This window comes from Lemur catta, chromosome 19 (genome assembly GCF_020740605.2).
Source record: "Lemur catta isolate mLemCat1 chromosome 19, mLemCat1.pri, whole genome shotgun sequence".
In the NCBI taxonomy this organism is placed as follows: Eukaryota; Metazoa; Chordata; class Mammalia; order Primates; family Lemuridae; genus Lemur; species Lemur catta.
Window position 1 is genome coordinate 16,378,573 of NC_059146.1, and position 14,309 is coordinate 16,392,881.

Consider the following 14,309-nt stretch of genomic DNA (forward strand, 5'->3'; position numbering starts at 1 on the left):
CACTCATTTTACAAATGAGAGAACAGGCACAGAAAAGGCTTACCATTGAGTGGTGGAGCTGCCATTCAAGCCCAGGCTGTTTCCAAAGTCCTGCTCTTGACCATTATATACTGCGTGGAATTTACTGAATGGATACTATATTGAAGCCAAGGTAGTACATGGCCTAAATAAAACCACCGAGGCAAAGTCTATGGGGAAAATAACAGACTAAGGACAGAAGGGATTGGGAAGGTATGGGGTGACAACAGAAAACAGCTAAAAGAATACTAATGTCACAAAAATAAAAGCATTTCGAGGAGGCAGCCAGCTTTATCAAAACTCTAGAGATCAAAGTCAAAGATCAGTTAATTTGGCAATTAACAGAAGGCTAGAAATCTTCCTGTGAATGTTCATTCTGAATCCGTACTTATGGTATTTGGCCCTACATTTGGTAATGCTGAAAAGACTTTGCTTCTTGTAATTCTGAAGCATGTTAAATATAATGTGCACATCTACGTAACAGATTTGAAGGTTTTTGTTCACTATTTAGGAATTATTTGACTTATTGCTGCAAATGATTTTAAACAAGTACCTTCTATGTGAACCTACCGAAATATACCAAAAAAGGAAATTTCTTTCATGACTTACCTGTTAATTTATCCAGTAATTTTAAATAAATTAGAACTCTGGCATCAAACTGATCAAAACACAAACTGCTACTGAATAATTAGAAAGTCTTTTTAACACAGAATTAAAAAAAAAAAAATCAAGGATCTTTACTTATCTGTAGTAATAAGAAGATAAACAAGTCAACCTCTTGAGTGGCTGAAGTTTTCAAATATTTTGTTCCATATAAACTTCCTGGACCAAATAATAATTTGCTCTTTCAAATTTGGGTCTGTTTCCAACCATGTGGGATATACATTTTATCCCCATTTAAAAAATGTTTTTCCACAGCCATAAAAGTCAGATGTTATTACAATTAGAACTAAAAGTTTAATATAAACTTACAAAAATTTTAAGCCTTACTTCCTTGAGATTATTTAAGTAATGATTGTTCTGGCTTTCTCCTGTACAAATATGTGAACATTGCTTTAGGAATCTTAAAGCCTTATGAATATATTATCAAGAAAAATTTATATCATCCCCTTCAGAGGAAGGAACAGTTTCAAGTTCTGAAATTACATATCCCTTAGGACCTCATTTCTTATTGGAAGTATGGCTAAGTATGACTGATTACTTCTCTAATATTGTTGTAGAGATTGATAAATTTATTCTACTTTCTGAACTTGGGCCATGTCCATAACTTCAGATAAACCACAATCTTGTCATCCCTTCCTTTCTCTCATTTCCTTCTGAGATGCCAAGGTAGAAATCCTTTAGAAAACCCAATATGGTCTATTAAAAAATGTTTAGTAGTTAGTTTGCTTTAGGTCATTTTCAGTGTCCTTACTACTTATTATTCTAACATTCAACCTGTGTACCAGCTGTCTAATTGAACCGGGACAGATCTCTAACAATGTTCGGTGTTACTGAATGTTTTATTTTACACATAAAATTTCACAATAAGCAGCTGGTTTTAGAGTAATTTCTTATTTCCACTTAGGCTGTATGAGATGCAACTGGGAGAAAATATTTGGGAACATAAGAACTACAGATTAAATTAGGGACATAGATAAAAGCTGCAGACATCAGTAGTTTATTGTTTGTTTAGTCCAAACACATTCAAAATGGAAACGCAAAGAATACTTTCCACCTGAAACAATTAAACTAGATTCTACTAGCATATAATGCTTAACACATTACAGCAATAAAGATGGTAATCCATTGTCTTCTATACCTACTAAAGCCAAGATGGTAAAGCCAATTTGGTTGCAATAGTGTCATAAGGATAGAATATTACCATCAAAATAAAATAAAATCAGCAAATAACAGTAATGGTAGATGAATCTTTTCACTCTGTTTCACTGAAAAGGGGACAAAAAGTTAAAAGTCCACAGTACTGCAGGTGAACAATCACCATGTAAACTTCTCCATGTGATGTCTTTAATGTTTTATTCATGGTATGTAAAGACTGAAGCTGAATGGCTCTTTGCTCTACTTTTCTATTACACTTAACATTTGTCATTACTTTTGGTGCCAGAATAGTTTTCATGGGTGGCAGGGCAATATCCTGGATTAGAAATTATATATATATATGTAAGAATTTTATACATATATATAAAAAGGGAAACAAAGAAATAGAAGAGAGAAAAAATACACTTGGGGCAAATAAAACACTGACAATAAAAAACCACTTACTCAAAAGTAGTCTGAATAAAGGCTTCAAAACTCCAAAGTAATTTTCTGTAAGAATTTCAAGTACTATACATCAGAAAGTATAAAACTGTTTGCAACAAACAAACAAAAATCCTTAAGCCCCCCTAAAATGGAAACTGAAAATCTGTGTGCCCCAAATATATGCAATAGTGCAAGACTTTTCCTCAAACATGGAAGACCTCATTCATGGGGGGGAAGATTTACTTTTACTTATGTTGCCCAATACATGAAAAAATGTGCATCATTTGTTAGCTTACTAAATAGCAAACAGTTGCATAATTCAGAACCAATTTGCTACTATGTCAAGTGCATATTTTGTTTGTTTTTACTAAGATAGAATGGAGAAGTCTTCCATGCTAACAAGCAGCTTTAAGTGGTCACACTTATTTACCCCACTTCTTGCCTGAAACATCAGAAACTGGTATGTACTGATTGCTCCAAGCATAAAATTGGATAAGTTTTGTCATACTCGCGGTTTACTGGAACTTGCTATAAAGACAGACAATAATCCAGCAGCTACAAACTTTGCTCACAGAACTGTTTAAAGATTCATGTAAAAATAAAAGATGTCGTCCCAGACTTAAATTCAGGAGCCACTCGGGTGCTGACATCAGTTCAAGAATTGTGCAAAATGAATGACAGGTTCCCTGCCCCCCAAATAGAAAATACAAACACTTAAGAGCTGCTGTTCTTTTCTCTGAAAATTGCAGTATCCTCACTTCAGGTTTACTTGCCATTTATGGAATCTGACTGCTTTTAAAACGTCACTAAAAATGTACATCAAGTTGATTGACTTTTCCAACCTGTCAATGTTCACATTCAAGCTAGGAGAAAAGTCAACTAGAGACTTACTAGAATAACTGACTTCTCCTCCTTCCCTTTCTTTCCCTCCCAAACACACAAGACTCCCTTCCCTCCCACAAAGAACACAAAGTTGTTAACTGAAGAACAAGATAATAATATGCTAGTCCATTTTACTGATTTTAAAGATACTGCAATTTTTATACACTTCAATGATTTTTTTCAACATTTTGCAGCTGTTTGGCTTTGCAGCACAGCAATTCATACACTATACTGTACAAAATTACCAGCAAGACTGGAATGATGTATTAATAGAAGGCACCATCATGCTTATTACATTACTAGAGAACAAAAATACAGTAAAGACAATTTTCACTGTACACAGCTTAAAGAAAGGAAAGAGGGGAGGAGGAGTGTGTTGAGCAGCCAGCCATCCCTGTACTGAAGAGGGGCAGGTAGAAAAATCTTAGATATGGAGCTACTAAATCTGGTCTAATATTCAAGACCATAGCATTTGAAGTTCTGATTTTTGTTATTTAGTTCATAACTAAATGATTTCCTTCTGGAATATACTTGTAGTCTCGTTAAGGTTTATGTGTACACACGCTGGTCACAGCAAGCAGATAAAATGCCCTCATCATTTCACAAACTATTCTCTACTGGAAAAGATGATGAAAGATTTTTTTCCCCTGTTGCCTCCTGTTGCAGATGTCAATGTTAACAAGTTCAGAGTACCCATTAGTGCATTTTGATGAGTGCATAACAAGTTTCTGTTGGTTTGTATTTTGGGGGGGAGCCAAGAAAAAAGGCAAGATTCTCCAATTGCACAAATTGCACTATTTGTGTTTCCAACATTAACAGGCAGAAACAGTAACACTTAAACAAAATGTGCAGCAGAAGATTTTTTTTTTTTTTTTGACTCAAAGGACCTGAATTCAGTGGGCATGTCCTTTTAAGTTCATTTTGTTGTAGATAGTTTAAGATATGGTCATTTCTCAGTCCTTAATTCTCCAAGTCTAGATTTATAAGTTAACAATGTGAATCCTGTTGTGAAATTGGGGAAATAATGTCCACCTCAATTTAACTGATAACCAAAAGATGCTTTTCACATCAAAGAAATGATCAAAAAGGCTGTGTCACATTCCAAAGCCAAAAAAAATTAACAAGAATGCAAACACGATGAATAATGTACCACTGCCAAGACTTTGCCAACAGTGGAGCTTCAGCGACGCTGTCCTGTGAAGCGGCCTTCCATTTGCCCGGTTCCTCTTCCAGAACCAAGTTTCTGTGCCATGCCACCTCTTGGAGGAGGTCCTCTTCCATCACGATCACGCATCATTCCACCACCCACTATTCCACGTGGACCACCAGGACCTCGATCATTGCGCCTAATATCCCTGCGATCATCACCACCACCTCTGGTTTCTCGCTCTCTTGCAGCTCTTGTTTTTTTCTCTTCCACATTTAAACGTACTTCCCCTCGAAACATAATTGGCTTTAAAAGAGAAGAAAAATATTTATATAGGCAGGTTAGACAACAGAAATATTAACCTGCACAGATAAGTTAGAAAATGTAAGAAATAAAACCTCCGTGAAATTCTTACTATGCAATCTCTCCAACCTTCAATAGAGCAAAATTATGGAATTTAAAAGGATCCACACTTTAAACTTTAAAATTACTAACAGATCTTTATTCTTTGCATAAATACCATTTCATAATGAACTATTTTTAGCCTTATCCTTAAAAATAAGATTTTCTATGGCTTTTAAATGAACCAATATTATACACAACAGAAATAATAAATTCTTCAATTATGCCCTTTAAATCACTTACTTTTGCAATTAAGATTCTCTGAACTGGTTCAGAGTCATCAAAAACCACAAAACCAAAATTTGGAAGCTTTCCCCCAACACCCTTGGTATTGATGCGAAGTTCCACAACGTTTCCAAAACCTGTGAAAATATACATTACACCAAGGGTTAAGTATTTTAACAGAATACTTTGATGGCTTCAATCGCTCAGGATGAATAACCTTAATCTCCTTGATCTATTTCAAAAATAAAAGTTGCAAGCTGCTACACCCAGTGATAACTAAGGTAAATTCATTTATGCAGGCAATCACCTAAGATACCAAGAAGAGCTAGCCTGGCTGCCTGTTTTGTTGCCTTTCCACCTCTTTGTTAGTCCTTCCATAAGCAAAGTTAACTGCACAGTTTTAGACAATACATTTTGTCTAAAACTAATATATGGACTCATTTGCCAAATGAGTCCTATCTCTGAATTGAAGACTGATTCATCCAGCTGTTTTTTCCAAGCTCTACTGAACCAGGTCAAGTCAACACTACGCAGTCACTGAGAAACATCTGATATAATCTCTCTGATCAATTAAGATGAGACTGATAGCTGGACACAAGTGTCAAGAGAGAAACATTTTGTTAAAAATTGGTTATGTTATTGAAAAGTATATGCCTCCTGCTTAATTTAAAAGCAAAATAAACCACTTACTCATGAAGAATTCTTTCAGCTCATTTTCATCAATATCATGTGGCAAGTTACCAACAAAAAGTTGATGACTATCTGGATAGCGAATTATCCTACGGTTGTCAGAGTCATTCTGCTCCATATCTCCTCTGCCTGAGGATAGGAATACAGCAGATACTGAAGTTTCCAATATTACATAAAAACCAGTTCAAAGCAATGAATGTGAAAAAAAAAAAAACACTTAATACTGATATTCCTGTTTTAGTTTAATAAGACAAGGTGAGCTACTTAAAAAGCGGGCAGAAGTGCCTATGATTAATAAGTTAGAAAACAGTGTGACACTAAACTGTAAAGTGAGAATATTAACTAGGTTGCTAAAATCCCTTCTGCTAGATCTACTACTGACCTGAGTATACAAAAGTCAAATATTAATAATACAGGTATTCCTCCTTAACCAAACTTGCCATCGGCCAGGAACCAAGCAGACTTCAGATAGTGAGGTATATTTCTACCAAATATTTGCTTAGTCTTCTGAAAGTCACAAATTATTTAATCTTTGGTTGTTTGACATTATAGCCAAATCAGTAAATTTTAATAGCAATAATCTCATTCATGTAGTCTTTTATATATATTAGGATACACACATATATATAAAAAACACAAGGAACGCTAAGGTAAACAGGCAACACACAAGAAAAATCTAATAGCTGAATAGCATAAAAGAAGTTCAGAATTAAGGGTCTCACTCAAGATCATAAATTCAATCAGTGGCTAAGCTAGGACTTCTGGTTTAGTAATACATGATTTTGTGAGGAACAACATTGTAAATTTGATCTATACTATCTTCTACCTTCTCCCAAAAGCAATCTAAACATTCTTATTTAATTCAAATAGAGGTACCACATATAATAGCTAACAGTGTCAACACTTCAAAAATCATGGCAACTTACTTAATACCTAAGACAATCAAAATAGGGAGAATCAGGGTGTGCTTAGTATTTATCTGTGAAGAGTTAGGAGCGCTAAGTAAGAGAGTAGGTTAGGTCATTGGCAGCTCACTCTTGAATTCAGTAATGGAGGAGTAGGTTAGGCTGTTGGCAGCACAGTCTTTAAGAATTCTTTAAGAATTCAGTTCTTAAAACCAGTGACAATAACCAAATGAAACTAGTCTCAAAAGTTTTCTAAACCTTCAAAATACATGTCTCATGGGTTGTCAACCAATCCTCCCCTCCAAGTTGGTTGTTCTGCCCCAGACAGTGTATCCCCGCAGGCTACTCACATCTTTAAGCAATATGATACCACAAGAATCTGTGTAGGTTGTCTTTTCTGACCTTACAAGTAGTGCTAAATGCTAAAAGGTCATAAAGGGGCTGACTCACCTGGTCTTGGTCCTCTAGGAGGGAAACCAGGTCGTTCTCTAGGCCGTTGTTCACGCACACGAGGTGGCTGAGACTGAACTTCTGGTTTAGCTTCAACTCTTGGCTAAAATAAAAGGGAAAAAACACATTATAAAAAAAAAAAAATACTACAGGAGAAAAAAACCAACTAAAGTAACCATCAACAAGTCACTAGCAGGCATAACAGTAATTTTAAGTTTCGAATGTTTTTTACCAGTTTCCTATGTATGTGAAAAAATTTTTACAAAGATATTCTGTACCAATCTAGGACTGTAGGGTAGGTTTTGTGTTCCCACTCAAGGTTGTATAACTCACAATAAGCTGCTTTTTATAATCACATTTTTTCATTCAAGCAATTCAAGCTGTATCAACACTAAAATAGTATAAAAGGTATTGCTACAAAAACCACAAAAATGCAAGATGAGCCACTCCATGTAAATACATAAACAAAATTAAAAGCTATCTTTATCTTAGACAAGATTACATGACACATAATTTCTAAATATCTAGTTTCCTGCCCTTCAAATGTAACAGTGCTCAGTAATATCTCCTAAACCCCATAATCTTAAAATCAATACTTTAATAGTTCAAAATATACAATTTAGCTTACTCCAGCACCTAAAAATGCTACCTTAAAGTTTAAATGCATGTTAAAAAGAAAAACATGATAAGAAGTTATAGGAACTTGTATATAGCATCTCAAGTAGCCAAAAAACTCTTTTAGTTCCTTACTGTTTTTCCTTACGTGAGAGATGTGCATTTATTTAAAGTATTGGCCACAACAATTTTCCTTAACAGTCAGGGCTAGGCTGGGATGGGAGTAATAGGACATTTTGAGATGCCTTCCAAAAGTTTCTAATAGTTGCTGAATTAAACACATATAACTGAAGTAACTATTTTTAAAACAACATCCTTATCTGCTATTACCTTTTCCTGAATATAACACCATTTTCAGTACTTTCAACCTCTTCAGGCCTTCTATTGCCCAAATAATTATGGTCCAAGGAAGAGACAAAAGAAATAAGTCTTCAAAGGATGCTGAAAACACCCAGCAGGATATGGACAACATATTCCCAAATCAGAAAGCTAGAGATTCAGTCTTGTCTTTAAAGGTGATCATCTCTGAAGACCTCAGTCTAAGCAGTGGCTCAAACTCTTTCATCATTTATATAACTGAGATATTGTAACTTGCAAGGACAAATCTGATACAAAAATGCTTCTTTCAAAAACAATTTATTGCAAATGATTTTAACTACTGTAACCAACAGGTATAACTCCTAAACTAGAAGTTTAACAGGTTTGTCTGCCTCTTCCCAAATTGTTTTCCTCCATATAGATGTTCCATTTCCTTCAAGATGAAATTGATTCTCATGTTCTAAAATTCTGCTAGTTAAAAAATAAAAATTTTAACCCTCTCCAGCTTTTAAAAACTTATATGTATTTATTCCTATAAGGCCTACATCTTTATTCATTTTTACATCACCCAAAGAACAAAGCACAATGCTGTTACACACAGATGTTCAGTAATTACTGGTTCATTTAAAATTAAATTACATTTTTACTCCTCTGATCCAAAACATGCAAGTGAATGTTCTATATTTGACAAAGAGATCTAAATGATAGCCCTGAAACCTTCACTATATGTATTTGAAGTTTAACACTAAAGAATCTGATACAAAATGTGATGCCTGAAAAAGGCAGTTATTTAGGAATTTAAATTAAGGGGGTCTAAAAGCACACCTTACTTTAGTATGAATGTAAAACAGAATTAAAGAATAGATGTATTCTGTTTAAAGGTTAATGAAGCTAGTATGTTACTGGCAATTAATAGAAACACCAAATGTACCTTGTAGTAAAAAATTTCAGAAAAACCTTAGACTCATCCAATCCAAATGTTATCAAAGAACTTGAGTTCCCGGCCTTGACTCATTTAAATTCTTTTCAAAACAGATATCCAAAAGTGACAAGTAGGAAAATAAAAGTTTCTTCCTTATCCTTACAGGAATTAAAATTAAAAGCAGATGAATTTAAGTATTTCCAACATCTTACATATAATTCAAACCACTGATTTAGCAACTTGACTTTAAGTAGGTATTTGATGATGCCAGTGCAAGAAAAATAAGAGACCAAAAGGCTAACAATGTCCCTTCAATAAATGACTTAACATAAGTTAACTAAGCCAACTGTGTACTTACAATTCTTCAGGCCCATTTTCATGATTAAAATTAATAGTTATTCTGTACGGATAACTGGCTAATATACCACATACTACTACTTAGGGCCTTATAATTAATTCCATGTAACCAGAAAGCACGATCACATGACAAATCCCACAAATGAAGGTCAGAATATTAAAAAACAAAGTCATCCAATCAAGTCAATAAAAGCAGGTATAACCACAACCAATAAACAAGTCCTTCAATTAAACATAGGCTATTTAGGTGAACTAGTGAACTTCTACACAAAGCCTTACCAAGAAATTAACTTACCTACTTCTAAATTAATGCCTACAAATGCCCCCAAATTGGATCTAATTCCCTTTTATCAGTAATCTCAGTTAAACAATGTAAGGAAATGAACACAATGCAAAAGTAACAAAATGAAATTGAAGGATTATTAAGTGGGCATATCATGAATCCATTCTAAGTATAACCTAAACAGATCATAAAGTATTCTTTTAAAATTTGAATTTTAAACATTTAAAAATGTTGTTTTATTAAAGCGGAGGCTTAGGAAATACAAGCTAGTTTCCTACAACTTGAAAAATATCTTCAAAAATACTCAAAACTTTAAAAAATTACTTAAGATATATAAGAACGGTTATTTTCCTGAGCAAGAGGCTAGCATTTAATGTAATTTAGGTATGCCCTTAAGTATAGTATTCTTCTTTGATACACAGATAGATATATTACCCTCCAGCAAGGTGCTAAAAAAACATGTAGGTTTACATGAGTCACATATGGACTCTGGTGTTCAACTGCATGAAATGAAAGCCCAGTCCTACTATTTACATAGCTGTCTCACCATGGATAAGTTACTCTAGGCCTCAATTTTTCTATCTTTAAAATGGAAATAACAGTAGTGACAGGATGGTATAAAGATTCAATGAGAATGAATATAAAGTGCTTACCACAATGCCTGGCACATATTACAGGCATAAAAAGCATTAGCTATTTTAACTTTTAACCAATATATGTAGCCAACTCTCTGAAATAACAATCCAAAGCTTCCAAATCCAAATCTGACAGGAAATCAAGATTTCAAAAGAAAAGTCACAAGTCACTTGTCAGGTCTTCAGACATGTTGAAAAGCACAAACAACAGTGGGCAAACTAATTTCCTTCATTAAGATAGAACTCTGGTTGATAATCTGAGGTAACCATTCATTATTTCCTGAATATCTACCTGAAACAAGTATTATGGGACCAGACCACATACTCTATTTTATGTAGCTGATTAGAGTGCATACCAACACCAGAAAGACTAATTACTAGTTAGTTTTGAAACCTCAAAGTTTCACTTCTTAGAGCACATGAAAGATGCATACACTAACATTTTAAATGTAAATTTTCTAGTGGAATGAAGTTTAACACAAAATGTAACAAAAAGAATTGGACACCTTCTTTATGCCTATAAACTTAAACAGAATTTGGTTAACCCTACACTGTATCATCTAACAAATAGGTAGCCAGTGTCTTGTTTTCACATTTTTGAAAGCTCTGAAATGGGTAAGATGACAAACAGACAAAAAGCAGAATACTGGAATGATCAATTAAGGTGAACGCTACAGTCATAAGTTGGTACAGGCTTCAATTAAATGGTGTGAACCACTTACAGACTGAGAGCTTAGGCAGTGTACGTTAAAAAAGTTTTGTTTTTTTAAAAAAACAATTTTTTTTATAATGCCACACTACTTTGGTGCCTTTCCAAATTTCTTACCTAAAATATGTTTTACTACATAAAATATAAAGCTTTTTAAAAAGGAACATTTTTTTTGTTACTTTAAGAAGCCTTTTAATATTATATATTGGTAAACAATGTTATATATTGGTAAAACCAACTTAATCTGTATTTCACACACCCAAACCCCAAATACCACCTATGTAGATGATGAATGGAGAATTGGCATTTAAAGTGGGTGCACTGACATTTAATACAATTTTTTTGTATATTCAATCCATAATTTCTGATTGACTCATTTTAAAAAGTATTAAAAAAATAAGCAATTGGCAATGTAACAAGGATACAATCCAATGTGTTCACAGATTGGTTACCTGTGAGACTGGTGCTTTAACATGGGGTGGAATTCCAGAGGAAGAAACAGTACCACTAGGAGGCAGGTTTTTACTGGTCACTGAAGCCCAGGAGAAAGCCTGCAGGAAATGCAACAAACCTAGACTACTAATCATGGAAAACCACCAACATTCCTATAGGGAAATTCCCAAATATATATTTTCTTTTCATTTCTAAACTATTGCTCTATATTGGAGGACTCCTAAAAGAAAGGCACACACACACATGCCAGTCTATGTGCCAGCTTTCAAAATCTCATTATGCAAGATTATTTATAACCGTTTTGTCTGAACCACTAAATAAAACCACACTCAAGTTCCTACACACCCTAAGCAAATGAGCAAGTGGCAAACAAAACCACTAACAACTAAACATGCTAGAAAAACCTGAACCTAACAGAACCAATTTCTTTCCCTTTTTGGGGTAAGATAGGGTGTGTGATGGTGTAAAGGGGAGAGGGGAAGGATAGGAAAGAAGAAAGTACTAGCTGGAAACTTTAACAGACATTCACAAATTGAACAAGGAATCTCCTCCTCTCACTACCCAAGTATACTTTAACCTTCTACTTTACAGAAAGATAAAAGAAGTTTTAAGTAGGCTTACATGATACACTAAGGGTGTCACTCATAATTCCAAGATAGTTCAATTGGTATAGTAAGGAAATTGATCCCATTTAAACCACAAACAATAGGTATCTCTTCTTTGAATTACAGACCAACTTGCGTAAGTTGGGAAACTGCATGACTCCCGGTGCATATGTGCTTATAGAATTTAATACAGAATGAAAGACCAACTGACAGCCTTATACATGGACCCAAATAATTTCATGTAAGTTACTAAACACTGCATACAGACAAAGGATTGACCTTAAGTTATAAACTTCACTCTTAGGGGGTATGGAGGAGGGAAACAATGAAATTTCCTCAGGATAACAAAAAAACCCACAGCTTCTTTCATATACATAAGAAAGTATAGTATAGTACTATATTAAATAATTTAACATAACAGAACAAAGGTCATGCTTCATTAATGGCACCAAATATCAAAGTGTGATGTTATAGGTCTGAAGAGTTTCTTTGATCTCACCTTTGGTGGTTCTTGTGGCAGAGAAACAGGTTCTGCAGGAGGAGGAGTAGCAGACTTCTCCTCTAGTTCTTCTAAGTTCTTCTCCTCAACCTGTGGTTTCAGCTCTTCAGGTTTTGTTTCAGATTCTGGCTCAGGTTCAGGTTCATGAGAGGACTCTTCCAAGGGCTCCTCTATGCCATTACTACAATAAATATTTAGTTCACTTTTCAGTGGAAGTAATATGATTAGTTCAAGTAAGATAAAATTCAATTTCTCTCTAATGTAATGGACATAACAAGTTATATGCCAATAACCTGTACTGTATCTATAAAGTGTTTTGAAGCAAAATTCCAATAAGAATGAGAAGGTAGAAAGGAGTAATACTCTCAAGCAGCAATTCTTTAACCTTACTTTTTTAAATTAAACAATTCTTTCCAAATTTCTTTCATACATATAATAGGTAGTTCTATCAAAAATTTACTTTCAATAATTATTCTAGGTACAGAAACCACCTTGTCGACATCATAGTTCAGATCAAATTTAACCTTGCAAACACTATTCTTACGTCACAGGGTGAGTTTCATAGTAACCACTGTTAGCATTTTCTTGCACAGGTTCAGGAGACGGTTGCCTTTCTTCTTGTTCTTCTTCTACTTCATCTTCTGATTCTGGCAATACACAATACATCATATCTTTTAAGGAGCCTAATAATTTCTAATTCACATATATTTTTAATATGTTTAAGGAGGTGGTAGGATAGCAAAAAAAAAAAAAAAGACAAATTTTTTAGAGGCATTCAGCTGCAATATTCCCTGTTCTCTCAAAAACTGAAGAGAACAAGTATGAATAAGTTTGATATTTATTATACTCTATTGTAAAAAGAACTTTTAGTAAGGAAGGAAAAGGTAGGAAATATATTAAAGCCATGATTCAGTTTCCGTTGTCACATCTATTTAATAGAGCAACGATGAACAAAACAAACCAATGTTTATCAATGGAAGATCAAATAATGATGGTATAACTACAAAATGAACATCCAAAAAAGAAGTGAAAAAAGTAAACTGAGCCAGCATAATTCCATTTTTGTAAAAGTAAGCATTAGTAAGTACAGAATCCAAGAGAATTCTATCATAGGCACCAAACTTGGTTATCTACAGAGAATGAAACTAAGGGAAACCTTTTGTCACTTTCTATGTCTGATTTTTGTATAGTTTCACATAATGGACATCTATTTCTTTTATAACCAAAAAAAGAAAAGGGAATTTGACTCAGTTACAATAAAAAGGCAAATTTCTATAAATTTCGTAGTCATGGAAATTAAACTGTCCTTAAAGAATACTGACAGAGCCCTTCTAGCATCAAAGTTAACCTCACCTTCATCAAGTTCCGGTTCAGAATCACCAAATACTTCATCTTCATAACGAAACATATCATTGTGAACATAAAACTTATTTGGAACAGATCCCTGTAGGAAAAAAACATGTAAATATTCCATAAATACCCATGAATTTTGTTTTACATAAAAAACAAATTACATGACATATACATTTTAAATTTCAATACTAGAGAAACAATCTGAACTCAATTTTCCAAAGCTGAACATGCTGTTAATATAAACTAAAAAAATAAATAAAAAATATTACAACTCAAGAAACAGCTACTCAAGAGAACCAACAGAACTTTTCCATTTCATTTTCAAAACGTAACTTTTAAAATATACCAATATACTTCTTGTACTATTTCTGAATCTTAATCATGCATTTACACACTTGTATCAGTTTCTAACTTTGAATTCCAAATAATGAAAGCACACGTGCCCACACACACATGCTCAAATTATGACACAATCGAACACAAATTTCTCAAAAATAGCAATATGCAAATCTACATCTATTAGAAGAAACTCTTGGACACTGCAGCCAACTAATAACAGCTACATTAAATCATATAAATAAAATTATGTGAAATGAAAAC

The 14,309-nt window shown here is 33.8% G+C and overlaps 1 protein-coding gene across 2 annotated transcripts in view; it reads right to left on the reverse strand.

Moving 5' to 3' along the window:
* Positions 1–1,655: 1,655 nt before the first annotated feature.
* The window catches only part of G3BP2 (G3BP stress granule assembly factor 2), a 28,222-nt gene continuing 15,568 nt past the window's right edge, over positions 1,656–14,309 (reverse strand). Inside the window, exons 5-12 of one of the 2 annotated variants that reach the window (XM_045532834.1) lie at positions 13,710–13,800; positions 12,901–13,003; positions 12,357–12,537; positions 11,252–11,350; positions 6,961–7,063; positions 5,606–5,734; positions 4,934–5,052; positions 1,656–4,594 (exon numbers count right to left, since the gene is read on the reverse strand). In XM_045532834.1, the coding sequence (XP_045388790.1) occupies positions 4,322–4,594; positions 4,934–5,052; positions 5,606–5,734; positions 6,961–7,063; positions 11,252–11,350; positions 12,357–12,537; positions 12,901–13,003; positions 13,710–13,800 (1,098 nt within the window). In that variant the 3' untranslated portion in view covers positions 1,656–4,321. The remainder of the gene's footprint in view (positions 4,595–4,933; positions 5,053–5,605; positions 5,735–6,960; positions 7,064–11,251; positions 11,351–12,356; positions 12,538–12,900; positions 13,004–13,709; positions 13,801–14,309) is intronic. The other variant, XM_045532835.1, reaches the window with a different exon arrangement.